The sequence below is a fragment of the Pantherophis guttatus genome, chromosome 16 (genome assembly GCF_059756535.1).
Source record: "Pantherophis guttatus breed Tessera chromosome 16, ASM5975653v1, whole genome shotgun sequence".
Taxonomy (NCBI): Eukaryota; Metazoa; Chordata; class Lepidosauria; order Squamata; family Colubridae; genus Pantherophis; species Pantherophis guttatus.
This window is the reverse complement of record NC_142078.1, coordinates 1,690,715-1,708,382: the sequence shown is the minus strand read 5'-3', so window position 1 is coordinate 1,708,382 and position 17,668 is coordinate 1,690,715. Positions and strand designations below refer to the sequence as shown.

The window sequence follows — 17,668 nt, the reverse complement described above, 5'->3', positions numbered from 1 at the left end:
ACCCCGTCCCACCGGACAAGCCTTCCTCCGGCTGGCCGGGAACCATGGGAGCGGGAGTCCCTGGAGGTGGCAGAGCGACCCCCCCAGCCCCGTGTGCGCCCCGTGGTTAAAGGACTCCGGGCTGGGGGGCAATGGGGGGGGGCTGGGCCGTGGGTGGGAGCCTCGCGGGGCAGGGCAGGGGGTCTGCCGGGGGCGCCCCCAGAAGCCGGGCTGGGACACTGGGGGCTTCTGGCCTCCCTCTCTGCCCAGCGAGGCTTTTTCGTTCTCTCTCTCTCTCTCTCTCTTTGTGTGTGTTTTTTGTCAACCACTTTTGTGACTCTGCGTCAGATTTCCTGTCCTAGCCTCCTCTTGTACTTCTCTCCCCCCCCTTCTTCCTTTTTCTGGGTTTTTTTTTTAACTGATGACTTTCGGGGCAGAAGTGTGTGATTTTGGGGAAAAGCAGCGGAGATGGAAAGAAGCAAAAATAGCAAGCCTCAAAGACCAACCTGTGGGTTTTTGAAAGGCCAAAGGAGGGAGGGAGGGAGGGGGGGCAGCCGCTGCTACACCCCCCTTTCCTCCTCCCCCAGGCTCTGGTCTTGTGCTGAATTTGGCTGGGATTCTTGGAAGGGGCAGCTGCTGTGGCTGATGGATCCTCTCCCTCCCTTCCCCCACACACAAGCAAAGAGTTTGAATTGAAATCGAAGTTGATCACAAGTGGTTGGGAGCCACGTGGTGCTTCCCCCTTAATCCGGGCCCTGCCAGACACACAGGTTGTGTGTTTGTGGTATGTGCACACACAGGTGAGGCACAAAAGCTCCTGAGCTCAGATTTGGGGTTTTATGAAGCAGGGGGTCCAGCCCAAACAATCCAGCCTCTTTCTCCCCTAAGCCTTCCGTAGTTGCCATCCTCCCGGCTTGGTATGATGGGGATTGTAGTCCAGCATAGACTCAGGAAGGCTCCAGGCTGCCTCGGATCCTTGCCAAGTCTTTGGAAGAAAGCCAGGCCCAGACAGAAGAAGGCCTTGGGGTAGCTATTTTCGGCACCGGAGGTGGGAGACCCATCTTCAGGTCCACCTTCACACCAGGGGTGAAATCCAGCAGGTTCTGACAGGTTCTGGAGAACCGGTAGCGGAAATTTTGAGTAGTTCGGAGAACCGGCAAATACCACCTCTGGCTGGCCCCAGAGTGGGATGGGAATGGAGATTTTGCAGTACCCTTCCCCTGCCACGCCCACCAAGCCACGCCCACAGAACCGGTAGTAAAAAAATTTGGATTTCACCACTGCTTCACACCCATCGGGAGTGGTGGTGGGTGTCCTCCATCTTGGGCCTTCTCTCTCTAAAGGTTTATTTATTTAGCGTATGGCACATACATGGACTTGTAGTAGTTCCAGTGTTAATGTCCAGTCCACCCAGCCAGTTGGAAAAAAATCAGACTTTGGGCCGGTGTAAGCTCTGGATGGACATTGGGACACAATGTGCTGGATGTTTTGTCGAGGAGCCTCACAGTCACACTGAGGGGTAGAGGCGAGACCCCCACTTAAACAAGGAGTCCTGGCAGACACCATGTTGGACACGGATCCTGTTCAGAGTTGACCACTGCCGGAGAGGAAGGTCAAAACCTGGCACCTCTCTGAAGAGTCTCCCCCCAGAGACTTCTGGAGATGGTTGAACTCTGGTCTTTTTTGGGGGGGGCTGCAGAGTGGGACTCTCTTGTGCCAACCCTGCCCCTCTAAAGTACTCCCCCCCCCAATCTGCCTTTCTGTCAGACCTGCCGTTTCTTGGCCAGAAACGGTGTGGTGGGTCTGCCCCAGAGACCCCCCTCCCCTCTGGTCTGTTTGGAAGAAGGGGGAGGAAACCCCTCTTGTTTTGAAGTCTGTATTGGAGTGAGAGAGAAAAGGGCGCCTTCCCGGACCAGCCTCCCCCAGAAATCTGAAGGGAAGCTCAGAACCGGAAGTTTGGAATGGAAACCGGAGCTTTCTTAAGGAAGGGGGGCGTTTTCTGCCCCCGGGGCTCCTCTCGGGCTCCCCCAAATGCAGACGGGGCGCCCCCGCACTCCTTCCCCCGCTGCCTGTTTCGGGAAGTGAAGGGGAACTCGGTTTGGCCTTCGGTCTGGTTTCGCTTTTGCTGGTTTTTATTTTTTTATTTTGCTTTTGAGCAAAAGGCAATTCCAGCTTGGCGCTGTACAGGTGCTGCTTGACTTACGGCCACAATTGAACTTCTGCCGTTAAGTCAGACCTTTTGTTAAGTGGGTTTTACGACCTCTCTTGCCACCGTTGTTAAGTGAGTAGCAGGGTGGTTAAGTGAATGGGGCTCCCCCATTGATTTTTTTTCTTCTCAGAAGGTCGCAAAAGGGGATCACGTGACCCAGGGACACTGCGACCGACGTAAATATGAACCCCCAAGCGTCTGATCATATGAGGATGCTACAACGGTCGTCAGCGTGAAACATGGTCCTCAGTCACTTTTTTCAGTGCCGTCGTAACTTTGAATGGTCACTAAATAAAGTGTTGTAAGTCGAGAACAATCTTTTCTTTTCACTCAAAAACTACCTGCGTGGGTGTCTCTCGCGTGCTGGCAGACTGGCTTGCTGTCCCCCCCCCACCCTCGGCTGCCTGCTCAGTCCGCTGCGGCCGGCATCAGGCGGCTCCCGAGGGACGGCGGGTGGGGGGGGCTCCGATCCCCTCTTTGTCTGGGCAGGGGCTGTCGAGCGGCACAGCTGTTGCTTTTTCCCACGCGCCCAGCCGAGCCCCGTTTGCGGAAAACGCCGAGTAGCTGCCAAGCCAGACGGGGCGGGTTGGGTGTGTGTGTTACTCCAGGAGGCTGATGCGTTTGCCCCCCCCCCACACCCCCCCCCAGAAAGAAAAGGGGGCATTTTCACTGCTGTGAATGACAGCCTGGTTGGCTTTCGTGGGAGATCCCCAAAGCTCCATCTGTGAGCGCCTTAACAGAGCCACAGGTGTGCATGTGGCCTCTGCCAGTTTTGGGACGTTTGGTCTCTTTTTGGGGGTGCAGGGATGCCCAGATTTTACAAGCCCCGGGGACCAGAACTCAGTTGCAACCCAGCTGCTTTCTCCACTTCTGATGGAAGCAGAGAGACCCCCTGATACTTCGACTCCCTTCTCCCTTGCTTGGGGGCTACCCCTGGTCCTTCGTCAGTTGCAGAGGGACCAAAATTCGCCCGTCCATCGTCGTCCCCCTCCTTCCTGGTGAGATAATTGTGCATGCTAAAAAAAAGGCCGGGGGGCTTGGATTGCATGGTGATGTGGGCCATCATGTCTTTTGTGACCCCTCCCCTTCCTGCAGACCCCGTCCCTCCTCTGCCCTGGGACCAGTGGGCCTCCAGAGGGGCAGGCCTGGTTGGCATCCTTGGGCTGAATCATCATGGATTGGAGAGTTTGATGTGGTGAACCAGCCATGATGGCTTCTTTAGCAAATCATGGCTTAGCTTAATATAGGAATTCTTTGGGAGGCTTGGCTTTGCTCCAGTGTTTTGTTTTTGTTTTCCTTCCTGCAGTCATTCCGTATTCTTTTAAGCTGATTGGTCTACGATAGTATTATTGTACTAGGCTAAAAGGATGTTTTTTAAAGTTTTGGCAAACATATTTGCATTCTGCTGGACTTCAGCTCCAAGTTGATTTATGTTTTTTCATTTGTGATGCCTTTGGGGTAATTTTGAGGCTCTTTTGAGACTCTGGAAAGAATGCAGAGAAGAGCAACAAGGGGCAACATGATAGCAGTGTTCCAGTATTTGAGGGGCTGCCCCAAAGAAGAGGGGGGTCAACCTATTTGTGGGAGCTTCATCACTGGAGGCTTTCAAGAAGAGATTGGACTGCCGTTTGTCAGAAATGGTGTAGGGTCTCCTGCATGGGAAGGGGGTTGGACTAGATGACCTCAGAGGACCCTTCCAACTCTGTTATTCTGTTACTTACCAAGCAGAAGAAGGTTGCTTCACAGTCTGCATTTGGTGGCTCACCAAAGTGGGACCATAAATCAGCTTTTTAAGATGCTCTTCCTTATTTCTTGAGAGGACCTGAAAGTAACCAGGTCTCTTTTCTTCCGGTTTACAAATGCTTCCATGCCAGGTTCACCTAGGAGGAGGAGCAATTCTTCCTCATTGCAGGCAATTCAGCAAATGTGCATTTAATGCCTAACCCAGGCAGGACAGGCCTGCCTGTGCTTTAGCAGTTTATGGTCTGGTGGGTTTTTTTTTGGTTGCATCACGTTGGTTTCCTTTATTGCACTTTTTACAAATAATAAATCTCTATTTCATTGGACGACTTAGAGGACTAGCAACTCTTCCTGTACTTAACGTGCAGCTCGATTGTGGCTAAACATAATGTGCAAAGCTGTTAATAGTTGGTAAACCTATAATCCTCTGTTAATATGTGCCAAACCAATTAACTGTGTGAACCACGGATAGCTAAACCGTGGCTTAATGTGTTGTGTGGACCAGGTCCTATTTAGTACCCAATCTGTGATTGGCATCCTTGATGCTTTATAAAAATTTCCCCTTTAAAAAATATGACCTTTATCGAAGTCAACTGCTTTTCCTGCCAGAGGCTATTCAAAATAAAATAAAATAAAATAAAAATTGTCTCCCAGACCTCTCATAGCCAAACAAAGTTTGAGTTGATTCAGGCAGCCCGAGAAACTCCTTTCGGGGTTAACAAAATACATTTTTTCCTGTTGATAGAACATATAGTGCCAAACCAACAAGGGAAAATTGAGCCTAGTCTGTTAGTTTGCTCCATGAAGTCCCCACAATACCTTGTCGTAGAATCCTAGTTTTGCCCCAGGTTTGGTGTTTGGTGAGGTTAATCCACGTGCAAATCGTGGTAAACAGAGGTGGCTTTCAAAGATGTTTACCACCGGTTCGCCGTGCGTGCACACGCTTGCTTCACGCATGGGCCCAGCCTTCCACGAATGTGCTTTGTTTGCGCTCACGCCTTCCGCACATGGATCTGGCCACGAAAACATGGCTAAATAGCCTAAATAGGACAGCATAGTGGCAGCCCACCGTGTCCGCTACCAGCTGAATACCAGTACTAATGGTAAATTATGATTTTCAAACATGGCCATTTTAAGATGGGTGGGCTCCAACTCCCAGAATTCCCTTGCCTGCATGCTGAATAACGCAGCTGATTTTCGGGCCTTCTGGGCCCACCAGAAGTCAGGAAATGGGTTGTTTCTGGCCTCCGGAGGGCCTCCAGGGGGGTGGGGAAGGCCGTTTTTGCCCTCCCCAGGTTCCTAGAAAGGCTCTGGAGCCTGGGAAGGGCGAAAAAAAATTGTCGATCGAAAGGTCGGCAGTTGAGTGGTTCGAATCTCTGGTGCCACATAATAGGGTGAGCTCCCGTTGACTTGTCCCAGCTTCTGCCAACCTAGCAGTTCGAAAACACCTAAAAAATGCAAGTAGAAAAATAGGGACCGCCTTTGGTGGGAAGGGAACAGCGTTCCATACGCCTTTGGCATTGAGTCATGCCAGCCACATGACCACGGAGACGTCTTCGGATAGTGCTGGCTCTTCAGTTTTGAAACGGAGATGAGCACTGCCCCCTAGAGTCGGGAACGACTAGCTCGTATGTGTGAGGGGAACCTTTACCGTTTATTCTTGTAGAAATAAAGGGTCCTTTTGAGTTACACAGACAGGCCCATAGAGACGTGTTTTGCAAGCTTGGCTGCTTTTAAGGTGTTTGGATTTCAACTCCCAGAATTCCCCAGCCAGCCATTCTGGGAATTGAAGTCCACTCATCTTAAAAGCAGCCAAGCTTGTAAAAAACGACGGTGCTCGAGAATTCTGTGGGTTCTTCTCTTCAAGCTGAAACAGAGTTTCCCAGAATCGAGGAAGAAGCGTGGAGCTTGGCATTTGTTCAATTTGGCTAAGATTGTCATCTCTAGTGATTGAAGATACCCAATACTCTCTTCGCATCTCAGATGATATCTGGCGCAGAGATCCTGGGATTATAGCGATGGTTGGCCTCCCCCTTTAGGTCTGACGAGTTGCCATCCCATAATGCCAGTCCATCATCCCATGAAACGGTTTTTCCTTTTCATCTGCTTTGTCCAGAAGAGATACATACATACATACATACATACATACATACATACATACATACATACATATATTTATGAGAACTGCTAAACTGGAATTTCCTGGGTGGATTTCTTTGGGCCTCCCTCTTCCCCACAAACCAACTTGGTTAATCTCTGAGTAGCTAAGCAGGAGTAGAGCCAAGGCCACTTAGAATTGGGGGGGGGGCAGAGGGGGAAATCCCATGCCGGGAAGGGCAGCGGCAAACTCTGGATGGTCATTTACACAATCATTTATGAAGCTGAGGAAACTGCTTTCCTTGGTGTATAGCAAGCCATTCTGTAGCATAAAGAACCAGTTTGATGTAGTGATTTAAAGCACCAGCCAGAATCTGAGAAACTGTGAGTTCTAGTCCTGCCTTAGGCAAGACTAGCCAGCTAAGTGACTTTGGGCCAATCACCGGGAGACGGTGAATTCTAGTCCTGCCTTAGACATGAAAGGTAGCAAGCAGGAGGATTTTGGGTCAGTCACAAGGTGGTGGTGAGTTCTAGCATTGTGTTAGATAGGAAAGCTGGCTGGGTGACTTTGGGCCAACCACCAGGAGACGGTGAATTCTAGTCCTGCATGAAAGCTGGCTGGGTGACTTTGGGCCAGTCCCTCTCTCTCAGCCCAACCCACCTCACAGGGTTGTTGTGGAAAACATCAGAGGAGAAGGGTCTGTTGGATATGTTCACTGCCTTGACTTATTTATAAAAATAATAAAGGTGGGATACAAATAAATATAGATCTGATGACTTTATAACTGCTAAAGCCGATTCTGGTTCCAATTATGACTCTTCATTATTTGGAAATCACCTGAAAAGGTCATATTTTAAGAAGGTAAATTATGATTCATGTCCTGGAAACTTCACCTGATTTACCTTTTGATTTCCTGCCTGAAAAATGGGTATAGAGTTCTTAGATAGCTGTCAGTTGCGGGAAGAAGAAATATTGCATTTTTTTGAGGCCACTTGGATCTGTACAGTAAATCTTCTATTTTGTGGACGATTTTGGCGGAGGGATGTCTGTTAAACCCAAATGTTCATTGACTTGAAATTTAGGTTATTTGCATCAATTGCTACATGGATTGTTTGCATTGCTTTGCATATAATGGAGTCTGTTTGAAATAAAACCGGGTCCATTAAATCAAAAAAATTTGAAACAGCGAAGCCCTGCTGTTTTACAAAAGCACTGAAATCTTGCATATATAAAGATGACTAACATCCTAACTCTGTCCTTTAACTTTTCCCAACCGGATGTGTTCTCAGAGCATTGACATTAACCCCCATTCTCAGGGTTTGGGGAGGGGAAGCCTGGCATCTGGGAGCACATGGAGTGGGGCAAGGCTGCACTGGATCCTATCCACAGCCCTATCTAACAAAATGAAATTCAATGTAGAGAAAAGTAAAGTCCTACACTTAGGCAAGAAAAACCAAAAGTACCCATATAGACTGGGTGAAACCAGGCTTAATAGCAGGAACTCTGAGAGGGATCTTGGAGTCTTAGTGGACAATCAATGAAATAGGAGCCAGCTGTGTGCGGCGGCAGCCAAAAAAGCCAATGCAATTCTAAATTGCATTAACAGAGGGATACAATCAAGATCAAGGGAGGTGCTAATAACCACTCTATAAAGTCTTAGTAAGACCACACCTAGAGTCCTGCATCCAGTTTTGGTCCCCACACTATAAAAAAAGATGTGGAGACTTTAGAAAGAGTGCAGAGAAGAGCAACCAGGATGATGAGGGGACTGGAGGCTAAAACAGACGATGGACGGTTGCAGGAACTGGGCCTGGCTGGTCTAGTGAAGAGAAGGACCAGGGGAGACAGGATAGCAGACTTCCAATATTTGAGGGGCTGCCACAGAGAAGCTATTTTCCAAAGCACCCGAAGGCCAGACAAGGAATAATGAATAGAAACTGACCAAGGAGAGATTCAACCTAGAAATAAGGAGGAATTTTCTGACAGTGAGAACAATTAACCAGTGGAACAGAAGTTGCCTTCAGAAGTTGTGGAGTCACTGTTCATCACTGGAGGCTTCGAAGAAGACTCTGGACTGCTTTTTGTTAGAAATAATGTAGGGTCTCCTGCTTGGACGGAGGGGTGGGGGGATGTTGGATTAGATCAGGGGTCTCCAACCTTGGCAACCTTAAGCCTGGAGGACTTCAACTCCCAGAATTGGAGACCCCTGGAGACCCTTGGACTAGATGACCTACAAGGTCCCTTCCAATTCTGTTAATCTGTTAAAGATCCTACATGGATTCTGGGCCTCTCTTGATATCTTCCGTCCTGTGGCTGAGCTTCACCAGTGCCATGACAATATCTCTCTTCTCTCCTTGCAGGCTTGCGATGTACCCAGCCTTCTGAATCCTGCTTGAACGGTGGAAAGTGTGAAACCTATCAAAATGGAACAGGGGCATGCCTGTGAGTACTGGCTTGTTTTTTATAAGCGTGGGGAATGAAAGCGTGTAAAAGATTTCAACCCTGAGATGTCCTTTTTTGAGTGTTCCAAGCTTGGGATAAAAACAACGCAGGCCTTTTGAATTTTGTCTCGACTGAAGGAGGATATTCTTATTTGGTGTGGATCTGCTTTGTTCTGGCCTTGAAAACACACTGCATTTTTTTTGCATCTTCTCTTTAATGATTCTATTCCACCCTTACTTTGATATTAGTGTAACTCTCATCCCGCAGTGAATTGTCGTGTGGCCAGTTGGCTGCAGCGAATTGTCACAAACCCTTTTGTGCTCCTAAGGAAAAGGTGGGATTAGAAGTCAGTCGAAGAAGTGAGTGAGTGAATCAAATCAGTTCTTGGAGCATTGAGAAAGCTCATGAGAAAGCTGGCTTGTGGTGATACAGGGCTTTTCTGATCCCAACGGTGTGTGGGGAGGAGGTAAAGGGGAGGGGGAGGCAGCCCCCCTTCTTTTATTCCCCCCACTTTCTATGCTTTGAGTTTGCTCAGGAGAAAGCAGGAGACCCCTTCAGCAAATTAATCAGCATGGGAGCAATTTAACAGAACAAAGGCTCGGTTCCTTGGTGAGATGCTGATGAATGCATGCCACAACATACATACATGCATACGTATGTACACACACAAGCACACACAGACACCATGCACTCATATAAAAACGTGTGTTTGGATTTTTCTGCTCCTAGAAGCAAACCTACCCTGGACTCTCTCGTCTAAAACCTTGTTTTCTTTCATTCAAAGAGTGACAGCTGGGATTCGGTCAAAATTCAGCTGCTATTGTTGAGACGGGGAGATGGATGCTTTGTGACTAATCTCGGGAGGGTTCCCAGAATGCCTGATTCACTCTTACCCCACACACCCCATTTATTCCCCCTTCCCTCTCCCCAGTCTTCTGGTCATTCTTCTTCTGCCTCAAAGAACTCGTTTGTCTCCCCGATTTCCATGGGGCGGACAGATGGAATTGAATGGGGCCAGGACAGATGTGGGTGTTCTCTGCCAAGGGAGGGGGGTTTACTGTTCCTGCCTCAACTGCCAGTGCCCCTCACCACCCGGAGGGCCAGTTAGGAGGGGAACTTCTTTGCATAAATCGTAAGTTTTGTTCACCACCTTGCCAGAGGCCTTGGCATCGGCCATCTCTACCGGTGGTGCCCTCCACGCGTGCTGGGTAAGTTACAGCCTGAAGGGCCTCTCTTGTGCTGGATGATGGGCTGTTGTAATACCTTGCACGAGGATTGAGCTCCTCAGGAGAGTAAATGCCCCCCCTCCCCAAGCCTGCTTGGTGTGGATTTAGGCAGGGATTCTCCACCTTGGCAACTTGAAAATGTCTGGATTTCAAATCCCAGGAACACCCCCTCCCCCCTGCCCTCCCCAGTCAGCATCTTGCCAAAACTTGAGAAACACGAGCTTAGGGAGTCGTGTAAAGCTTGTAAATCTGGATCAGAGGAAATCAAGTGGAATATAATGCGTGAACCATACTTAAAATTAACAAGTGTTTGTGGTGCAAACGTTTCATTTGGCTAAATGCTGTATTTTTTTAAAAATGAAGCTTGGTTCCATCTCTGTGCTTCTCCTTCTCCTTCTCCTTCTCCTTCCCTCCTTCCTCCTCCTCCTCCTCTTTCTACTTCTTCTTCCTCCTCCTCCTCCTCTTTTCTCCTCCTTTCTTCTCCTTCCCTCCTTCCTCCTCCTCCTCCTTCTACTTCTTCTTCTTCCTCCTCCTCCTCTTTTCTCCTCCTTTCTTCTCCTTCCCTCCTTCTTCCTCCTTCTACTTCTTCTTCTTCCTCCTCCTCTTTTCTCCTCCTTTCTTCTCCTTCCCTCCTACCTCCTCCTCCTCCTCGCTGTTCTCAGCTCAAAAAGCTTATAAAAATAATTTCATCCAGGGGACACACTAGGGAGGGAGGGAGGGAGAGAGAGGCATTCTCGTGTTGGCTTAAAAGGTTGGATTAAAGAGCAGAGAAGGGGGTTCAACTCTACAGCCAGTCTTCCACTGACAGCTGGGACCAGAATTTCCATTCCTAAGCCATTAAGTGAGAGGCGCCCAATATTATCACCACCTTATTTGCTGCAATTATTCGGTAAATCGCACAGTTTTTAATTGAATCTGACTTCCCCCCTTGACATTGTTTGGGGTCACCAACCTCTCCTTCTCCCTCCCCCCCCCCACGACCTACCTTACAGGGTTGTTGGGATAAAACAGGAGGTTTCCTCATCTCTCCGAAGGAAAGCTGAGTTGTGAAGTGAATGGGTTAAATTGGTGCCAAATCCACAGGGACATTGGATAAAAGTTGGCATGGGCTTTTAGAAGCTCATTTCCCTAAATTTGGTTGCGTCTGTCACTTCTAACCTAAAAAGATGAAAAGAGCTTCTATCTCAGTGCTGGTTGCTCAGCAGTGGGGTGGGGGGGAAGAGACCTATTGCCAAGCCTGGATCTGACCCACATCACATAAATCTGACTGCATGACATCATTCTCCCAGAGATTTCTGGCCCCGCTCAGGCTTTTGAGCTCACACAGCCGAGCGCCTGCGCTTTTATATTTGATATGATATAATTAAAATTAACACTGGGAGTGGGAAATGTTGGTTCAGGCCACCAGCTCCCCTGCCGCTGCGGGTGGCTTCCAGCCTTCTGCCAAGTGTGGTTTTTGCGGTGACGAATGCAAACTGCAGCTTTGCAAAAGTTGGCCCCGGTCTCTCCACAGCTCAGCCTCTGTTCCCAGATCAGATGAAAAGGTTTCTCCGGGATCTCGTCTCCATACAAGGAGAGATACTAATTAAACTTTGGCAGGGCTGCCTTTCGGGGTTGCCCTCCCCTCCGCACGGATGAAAGGGGGCTGATTTATTTGATTTTCCTAGGACCGCTGCAGACACTTGGTCTGATGCCACTTTCCCAGGAATGCTCCCGTTTGCCCAGTTAGCCAGCTGCTGGTGCTGCTGGGAGCAGATTCGTGCTTTTCTAGGGTCTACCTTCAGCTAATTCGCTGGGTCAGCACCTAACCCAAAGCCCACCTCACGACCCCGGTTTCTTTGCTCTGGCCTTGACCCGAAGCAGCCTCTCCCTCCGCTGGGCTGTCTGTAGCCCCGTCGACACTGAACACCGCATCCAGTTTTGGTCCCCACACTATAAAAAAGAGACCAATGATGGGTTTCAACCGGTGTTACCACCAGTTTGCACAGTGCGCACGCTTTGCACACGCTTCTCCGGAACCGGTAGTTAAAAATGCTTTAAAAAGTAAAAAAAAAAAAAAAAAAATTCCGACCATTGTGCATTGGTCAGCTGATCTTCAGAACTTTTTTTTTTACTTTTTTTACTACCGGTTCAGGCGAACCGGTCTGAACCGGTAGCATTTCACCCCTGCCGTAGGCCATTTCTGACAGAGGGCAGCCCAGTCTCTTAGTGAAAGCCTCCAGTGATGAAGCTCCCACAACTTCCGAAGGCAACTTCTGTTCCATGGGTTGATTGCTCTCACTGTCAGAAAATTCCTCCTTATTTCCAGGTTGAATCTTTCCTTGTTCAGTTTCCATTCATTATTCCTTGTCTGACCTTCAGGTGCCTTAGAAAACAGTTTGACTCCTTCCTCTCTGTGGCAGCCCCTCAAATATTGGAAGGCTGCTATCCTGTCTCCCCTGGTCCTTCTCTTCACTAGACTAGCCATGCTCAGTTCCTGCAACCGTTCATCGCATGTTTTAGCCTCCAGTCCCCTCATCATCCTGGTTGCTCTTCTCTGCACTCTTTCCAGAGTCTCCACATCTTTTTTATAGTGTGGTGACCAAAACTGGATGCAGGACTCTAGGTGTGGCCTTACTAAGCTGTTCGAATCTTGCTCGGGTCGTAAGTGCAAGGACCAGTCATGAGTCACCTTTTTTTCAGCACCATTGTATCATCCAGCAGTTGTTAAATGACAACTTGCATTTACAGCGCCTTCTGGGACGAGGTTCCCATTCTCCGTCTCCGGCCAAGTGAGCCTGTTCGAGCCCCTTTGGAAGCTGTTTTTTTTGCACGTTGCAAAAGCCGCCTGCTCATCTCTTTTCCCTTCGCCTGAGCTCTTTTCTGACGAGAGAGAGGCCTTGCAGGAGGAAGGACCCCCAGAAAAGGAACTTTTGAGTTGAAAGTTTCTTGTCCTGGAATTCAGCAGGTCACCAGCGCGCCAAAGTTTTTTTCCCAAGCTTTCGGAGCTTTTTAATTCGGTTATTCAACTCCAGAATCCATTGTTAAACTACTTTAAGGAACGGAAGTCTTTCAGCTCAAAGGTTTTCCTCAGTCTTTAACCTGTCCTTACTTCCATGGAAATGCTTGTAATAATAATAAATGGGGGAGGAAAAGGAATACAGACTCGCAGGAAATGGGTGCGGTGTGGAAATGGCTCAAGGAAGCAAGAATAGTTCAGTTGGGATCCTGCCATGTTGAGTCTGTCCTGGCAGCTCTAGCTGGGAAAGAACGGATCACTTTAATTTAGGTGTGATGCGGAGGGAAGCCGATCCCGTCTTTTTCCTTTTTTTAACATTCAGGGTCTGAGCCTTGTGAGGACGGCCAGACGGTTTCCGAATTCTGCTCTCTCCAAAAGAGACTTTGCCGGTCATGTTTGGCTCTTCTTAGGGAGCAAGCAGGGCTGTCCGCACACAAGGCATGATATGATGGCGGCTGTAATGGTACGGTTGAAGCTAGGTGTGCTGCACGACACGCAGAAAATCCGGCACAGCTTCGATCACCCGATTGTGCCACCGTATTGACTTTTTGTTCGCGCTTTGCACGCTCCCCTCTAGTGCAGCTTTCCCTCGCCCCAAATCTGGCCCTCCTTTCCCCCACAGCTCAATTTCTGAGGTTCTTGCAGATTCTGAAAATATTGCCGTCCTTCCCTGTGATCAAAGCAACACTCGAGGTTGCATGTCTGCCTTTTGCTTCTTCCAGCCTTGCACTGTGTCACTTCCTGGCTATTGTTGTGCAAAACCTGTTGTGGAAACATGGCTTCCTTACCCCTCACCCCAAGTTCTTTTAGCCAGCACTACCAGGGTGTGAAGCTGGGCCTGTTGGTAGGTAGTACCCCAACCCAAACTGAGCCATGGTTCTGTTTTATAGCCCTCTCAAGCACCTCTTAACATTGGGGCAAGGACTTGTATCAATGCTCCTTTCAGAAATCATATCGGGTGGGAGCTGAGAGCGAAGGGAAAACGAACTGTGAAGTTTTCAAAAGTTTCTTTTAATGAAAAATGACAGAGGGAGGGAGGGAGGAGAGAAGAGAGCTGGAAGGAAAGAGAAAGAAAAAACGGGAAGAGGAAGGAAGAGAGGGGAGAAGAAAGAAGAGGGGAGGAGAGAAGGAAGAAAGAAAAGGAGGAAGAGAAGAAAGGAAGGAGAGAAGAAAAGGAAGGAATCAAGAAATCCAGAAGAGAGTCCCCGATTGGTTGTTCCAGTGGGTGTCCTCCAGCAGAAAAACAAAAACAGAGCCCTTTGGCGCCTGCTGCCTTGCAAATTATTCGTTTTTTTGGAGCTAATTGGCCATTTGTTCTTCCCCCTCCCCCCCCTTTCCTCAAGGAGCATCTTAGAAATGCAGGACAGGGGACATTTGTCAAAGGGCTGCCCCATGACCGAACGGGGGGAGATTGTCCTAGATTGCACCAATTAATGAAGTGTTAATTTGATCTTTGGCTTCCCTCCGCTTTTTCCTTCTCAGGCTCTTCAGAGGAGGGGCTTCAGCCCCCCCCCCCCCGCTTCTCCAAAAAAAATGTGGGTCACGTGCTTTTCATCCTCCCCAGAGTAAGGCCATCTGTGTGGCTGCCCACCCACTCGGTGGGAACCTCGGTGGCTGCGGTTTTTCTCCTCCAGTATTTGCACCACATACGACAGGAGCAGCGTGCCAAGATAGTCCCTCTCCTGCCTGCTCAAGCCTTCCCAAGTTTGCGTGTGTGCCAGGGGACAGTTTTGTTCAATAATTTCACACACACACACACACACACACAGAGATTTTTGTGCATCCCACCAGTTGATGCACATCCTGAAACCTTTGGGCAAGATTTGGCGTCAATTTTTAAACCCTTGCTTTTCTTCGCCTTGAGGGTCCGGCAGGCAGGGCTCACCTGGGGTTGACTTAGGGAAGCCCCCCCTTGATGAACAAGTTGGAACCTGGGCTGAAGGCTTTGAGGGCCTCTCAGTCTGGTTGGATCAGATGCAAAACTATTATTTTGTATGAAGAACAGTTGCAGGAACTGGGCCTGGCTAGTTTAATGAAAAGCAGGACTAGGGGAGACATGATAGCAGTCTTCCAGTATCTCAGGGGCTGCCCCAAAGAAGAGGGAGTCAAACTATTCTCTATTCCCCCCTGAGGGGGGCAGGACAAGAAGCAACAGGTGGAAACTTTTATGATGTTTGTGTGTCTATATTTTTCTTGATTGTACACCGCCTTGAGTCCTACGGGAGAAAGGCAGTATAGAAATATAATAAATAAATAAATAAAATAAATAAACTAATCAAGGAGAGAAGCAATCTAGAACTAAGGAGAAATCTCCTGACAGTTAGAACAATTAATCTGTGGAACAACCTGCCTCCAGAAGTTGTGAATTCTCCAACACTGGACGTTTTTAAGAAGAGGTTGGATAACCCTTTGTCTGAAGTGGTGTAGGGTTTCCTGCTTAAGCAGGGGGTTGGACTAGAAGACCTCCAAGGTCCCTTCCAACTGTGTTGTTCTGTATTCTGTAAATGGACCCTCTGATTTGGCTTCGCGCATGTTCCTGGCGTATGTGATGCAGCTTTCCAAAGTTGCTTTAGGGGATTCCCGTAAAGAAGGCCAGTGGCTCCATGGGGCCTCCGACTGGCCCGTTATGAGGTATCCCAAGCTGAGCTTGCTTGTAGGGCCAGGATTTGGGTTCTTTGTCCCCTGAATTTCCTCCCTGGGTCTGCCTAGATGTGGTCTGTCAAGAGTCTCCTGCCCCACCAGCCAAAGGACTCCCCCACCCATCACCACCACCAGGCCAAGGGTTCTTGGTTACAGCTGGCTGTGGAATTTCACTCCTATTTAATTTCAAAAGAATTGACAACACTTTGCGAAGTGGGGCTCCCTGGTTGGCTTCCGTAGGCCAAGCGATGTGATTTGTAGCCCCGCGTCACTTTTGGCTGCTTGTTAGCAGCATTGAACACGTTGAATGTTCCCCCCCCCACACACATCCAGCCGCCCCTCAGGCCTTCGCACGTCCACAGGATGAAAGTCCAGCTGGCCAGAGGCATCTCCGTTGGGCTTGGCTGAATTTGGCACCCCGGAGAAGCCACGGATCTCAGCTTGTCGCCGTCAAACTTTATCTGCTGGGTTTAGTCCAAGATTTCTCAACCTTGGCAGCTCTTAAGGAGAAACTTCCTAACAGGGAGGACAATTAATCAGTGGAACAGCTTGCCTCTATATGTTGTAGGTGCTTCATCACTGGAGGCTTTTAAGAGGAGACTGGACAGTCACTTGTCTGAAATGGTCTAGGGCCTCCTGCTTGAAGGGGTTGGACTAGAAGACCTCTAAAGTCCAGACCTCCCGCTTGGACTATTGTAACACTCTCTACATGGGGCTCCCCTTGAGGAGCATCCGGAGGCTCCAACTGGCACAGAGTGCGGCCGCGCGGGTGGTTTTGGGAGCAACATGGTGCTCCCGTGTGACACCTCTCCTGCACGAGCTGCACTGGCTCCCAGTGGTCTTCCGGGTGCGCTTCAAGGTTTTGGTTACCACCTTTAGAGTGCTCCATGGCTTAGGGTCTGGTTATTTACGGGACCGCCTGCTGCCGCAAACAGCCTCCCACCGGCCGGTATGCTCTCACAGAGAGGGGCTCCTCCGGGTGCCGTCAGCCAAACAGTGTCGACTGGCGGCCCCCAGGGGGAGGGCCTTCTCTGTGGGGGCACCCACTATCTGGAACGAGCTCCCCCCGGAGATACGGAGGATCCCGGATCTGCGCACTTTCCGCCGTGCTCTTAAGACCCTCCTATTCCAGCAAGCCGGCCTGGCCTAATTTTCTCCCCTTTCTTTTAAATTTTTAAATTGGAATTTTAATTTGTTTTAAATTATTGGGATTTTTAATTGTCTTGGGCTAAATTATTTAATTTGGTTTTAATTATGTTTCTAACTTTTGTATTTATGTATTTTATTTTGTGCCTGTTCACCGCCCTGAGTCCTTCGGGAGTAGGGCGGTATATAAATTTAATAAAACAAACAAAACAAAAACAAACAAAGTCCCTTCCAGCTCTATTCTGATTATTATTATTATATTAAGGAGAAACTTCCAAACAATGAGGATAAGTAACCAGTGGAACGGCTTCCCTCCAGAAATCGTGGGTGCTCCATCACTGGCGGTTTTTAAGAGGAGACTAAGACAGCCATGTGTTTGAAATGGTATAGGACAGTGATGGCTAACCTTTTTGCCGTCACGCACTAAAAGTGGGGGGAGCACGGGGGAAGTCGTGCCCATACCCATAATTCAATGCGCCCCACCCCCCATGCATGCGTGCATGACCCCCCCCCACACTTCCCCCACTTTTGGCACACGATAGCATGTTGGGCCCAGTAGGCCCGTTTTTCGCCCTCCCCAGGCTTCCAGAGCCTTTCTAGGGGCCTGGGGAGGGCAAAAACAGCCTTCCCCATCCCCCCAGAGGCTCTGCAGAGGCCAGAAATAGGTGAAGATCCCAGTGGTGAAATCTAAAATTTGTTACTACCAGTTCTGTGGGCGTGGCGTGGTGGTGGGGGGTTTAATGTGACTGGTGGGCGTGGCCAATTTTTTTTTACTTTTAAAACCATTTTTTCTACAACCTCTTTGGTGAAGAGGTTGTAAAAAAATGTTTTCAAAAGGCTCTGACGATCCCAGCTGAGTTGCCTGATCGACAGAGGCTCTTTTTCTTTTAAAAGCCTCTGCCAATCAGGCAACTCAGCTGGGATCGTCAGAGGCTTTTAAAAGAAAGAAAAGGGTTTTTTTCTTTTAAATGCCTCTGACAATCCCAGCTGAGTTGCCTGATCGGTGAGGCTTTTTAAAAAACTCAGCTGGGATCGTCAGAGGCATTTAAAAGAAAATAAAAGCCTTTGACGATCCCAGCTGAGCCACACAATCATCAGAGGCATTTTTTTTTTACTTTTAAAAGCATTTTTTCGGCCAAAGAAGTTGTAGAAAAAATCCTTTTAAAAGTAAAAATAAAAAAGCCTCTGAT

At 48.9% G+C, this 17,668-nt stretch overlaps 1 protein-coding gene across 1 annotated transcript in view; it reads left to right on the top strand.

Moving 5' to 3' along the window:
* The window catches only part of NOTCH1 (notch receptor 1), a 105,570-nt gene that overhangs the window by 1,362 nt on the left and 86,540 nt on the right, over positions 1 to 17,668 (top strand). Inside the window, exon 2 of the mRNA XM_034427164.3 lies at positions 8,387 to 8,468. Within this exon, the coding sequence (XP_034283055.2) occupies positions 8,387 to 8,468 (82 nt within the window). The remainder of the gene's footprint in view (positions 1 to 8,386; positions 8,469 to 17,668) is intronic.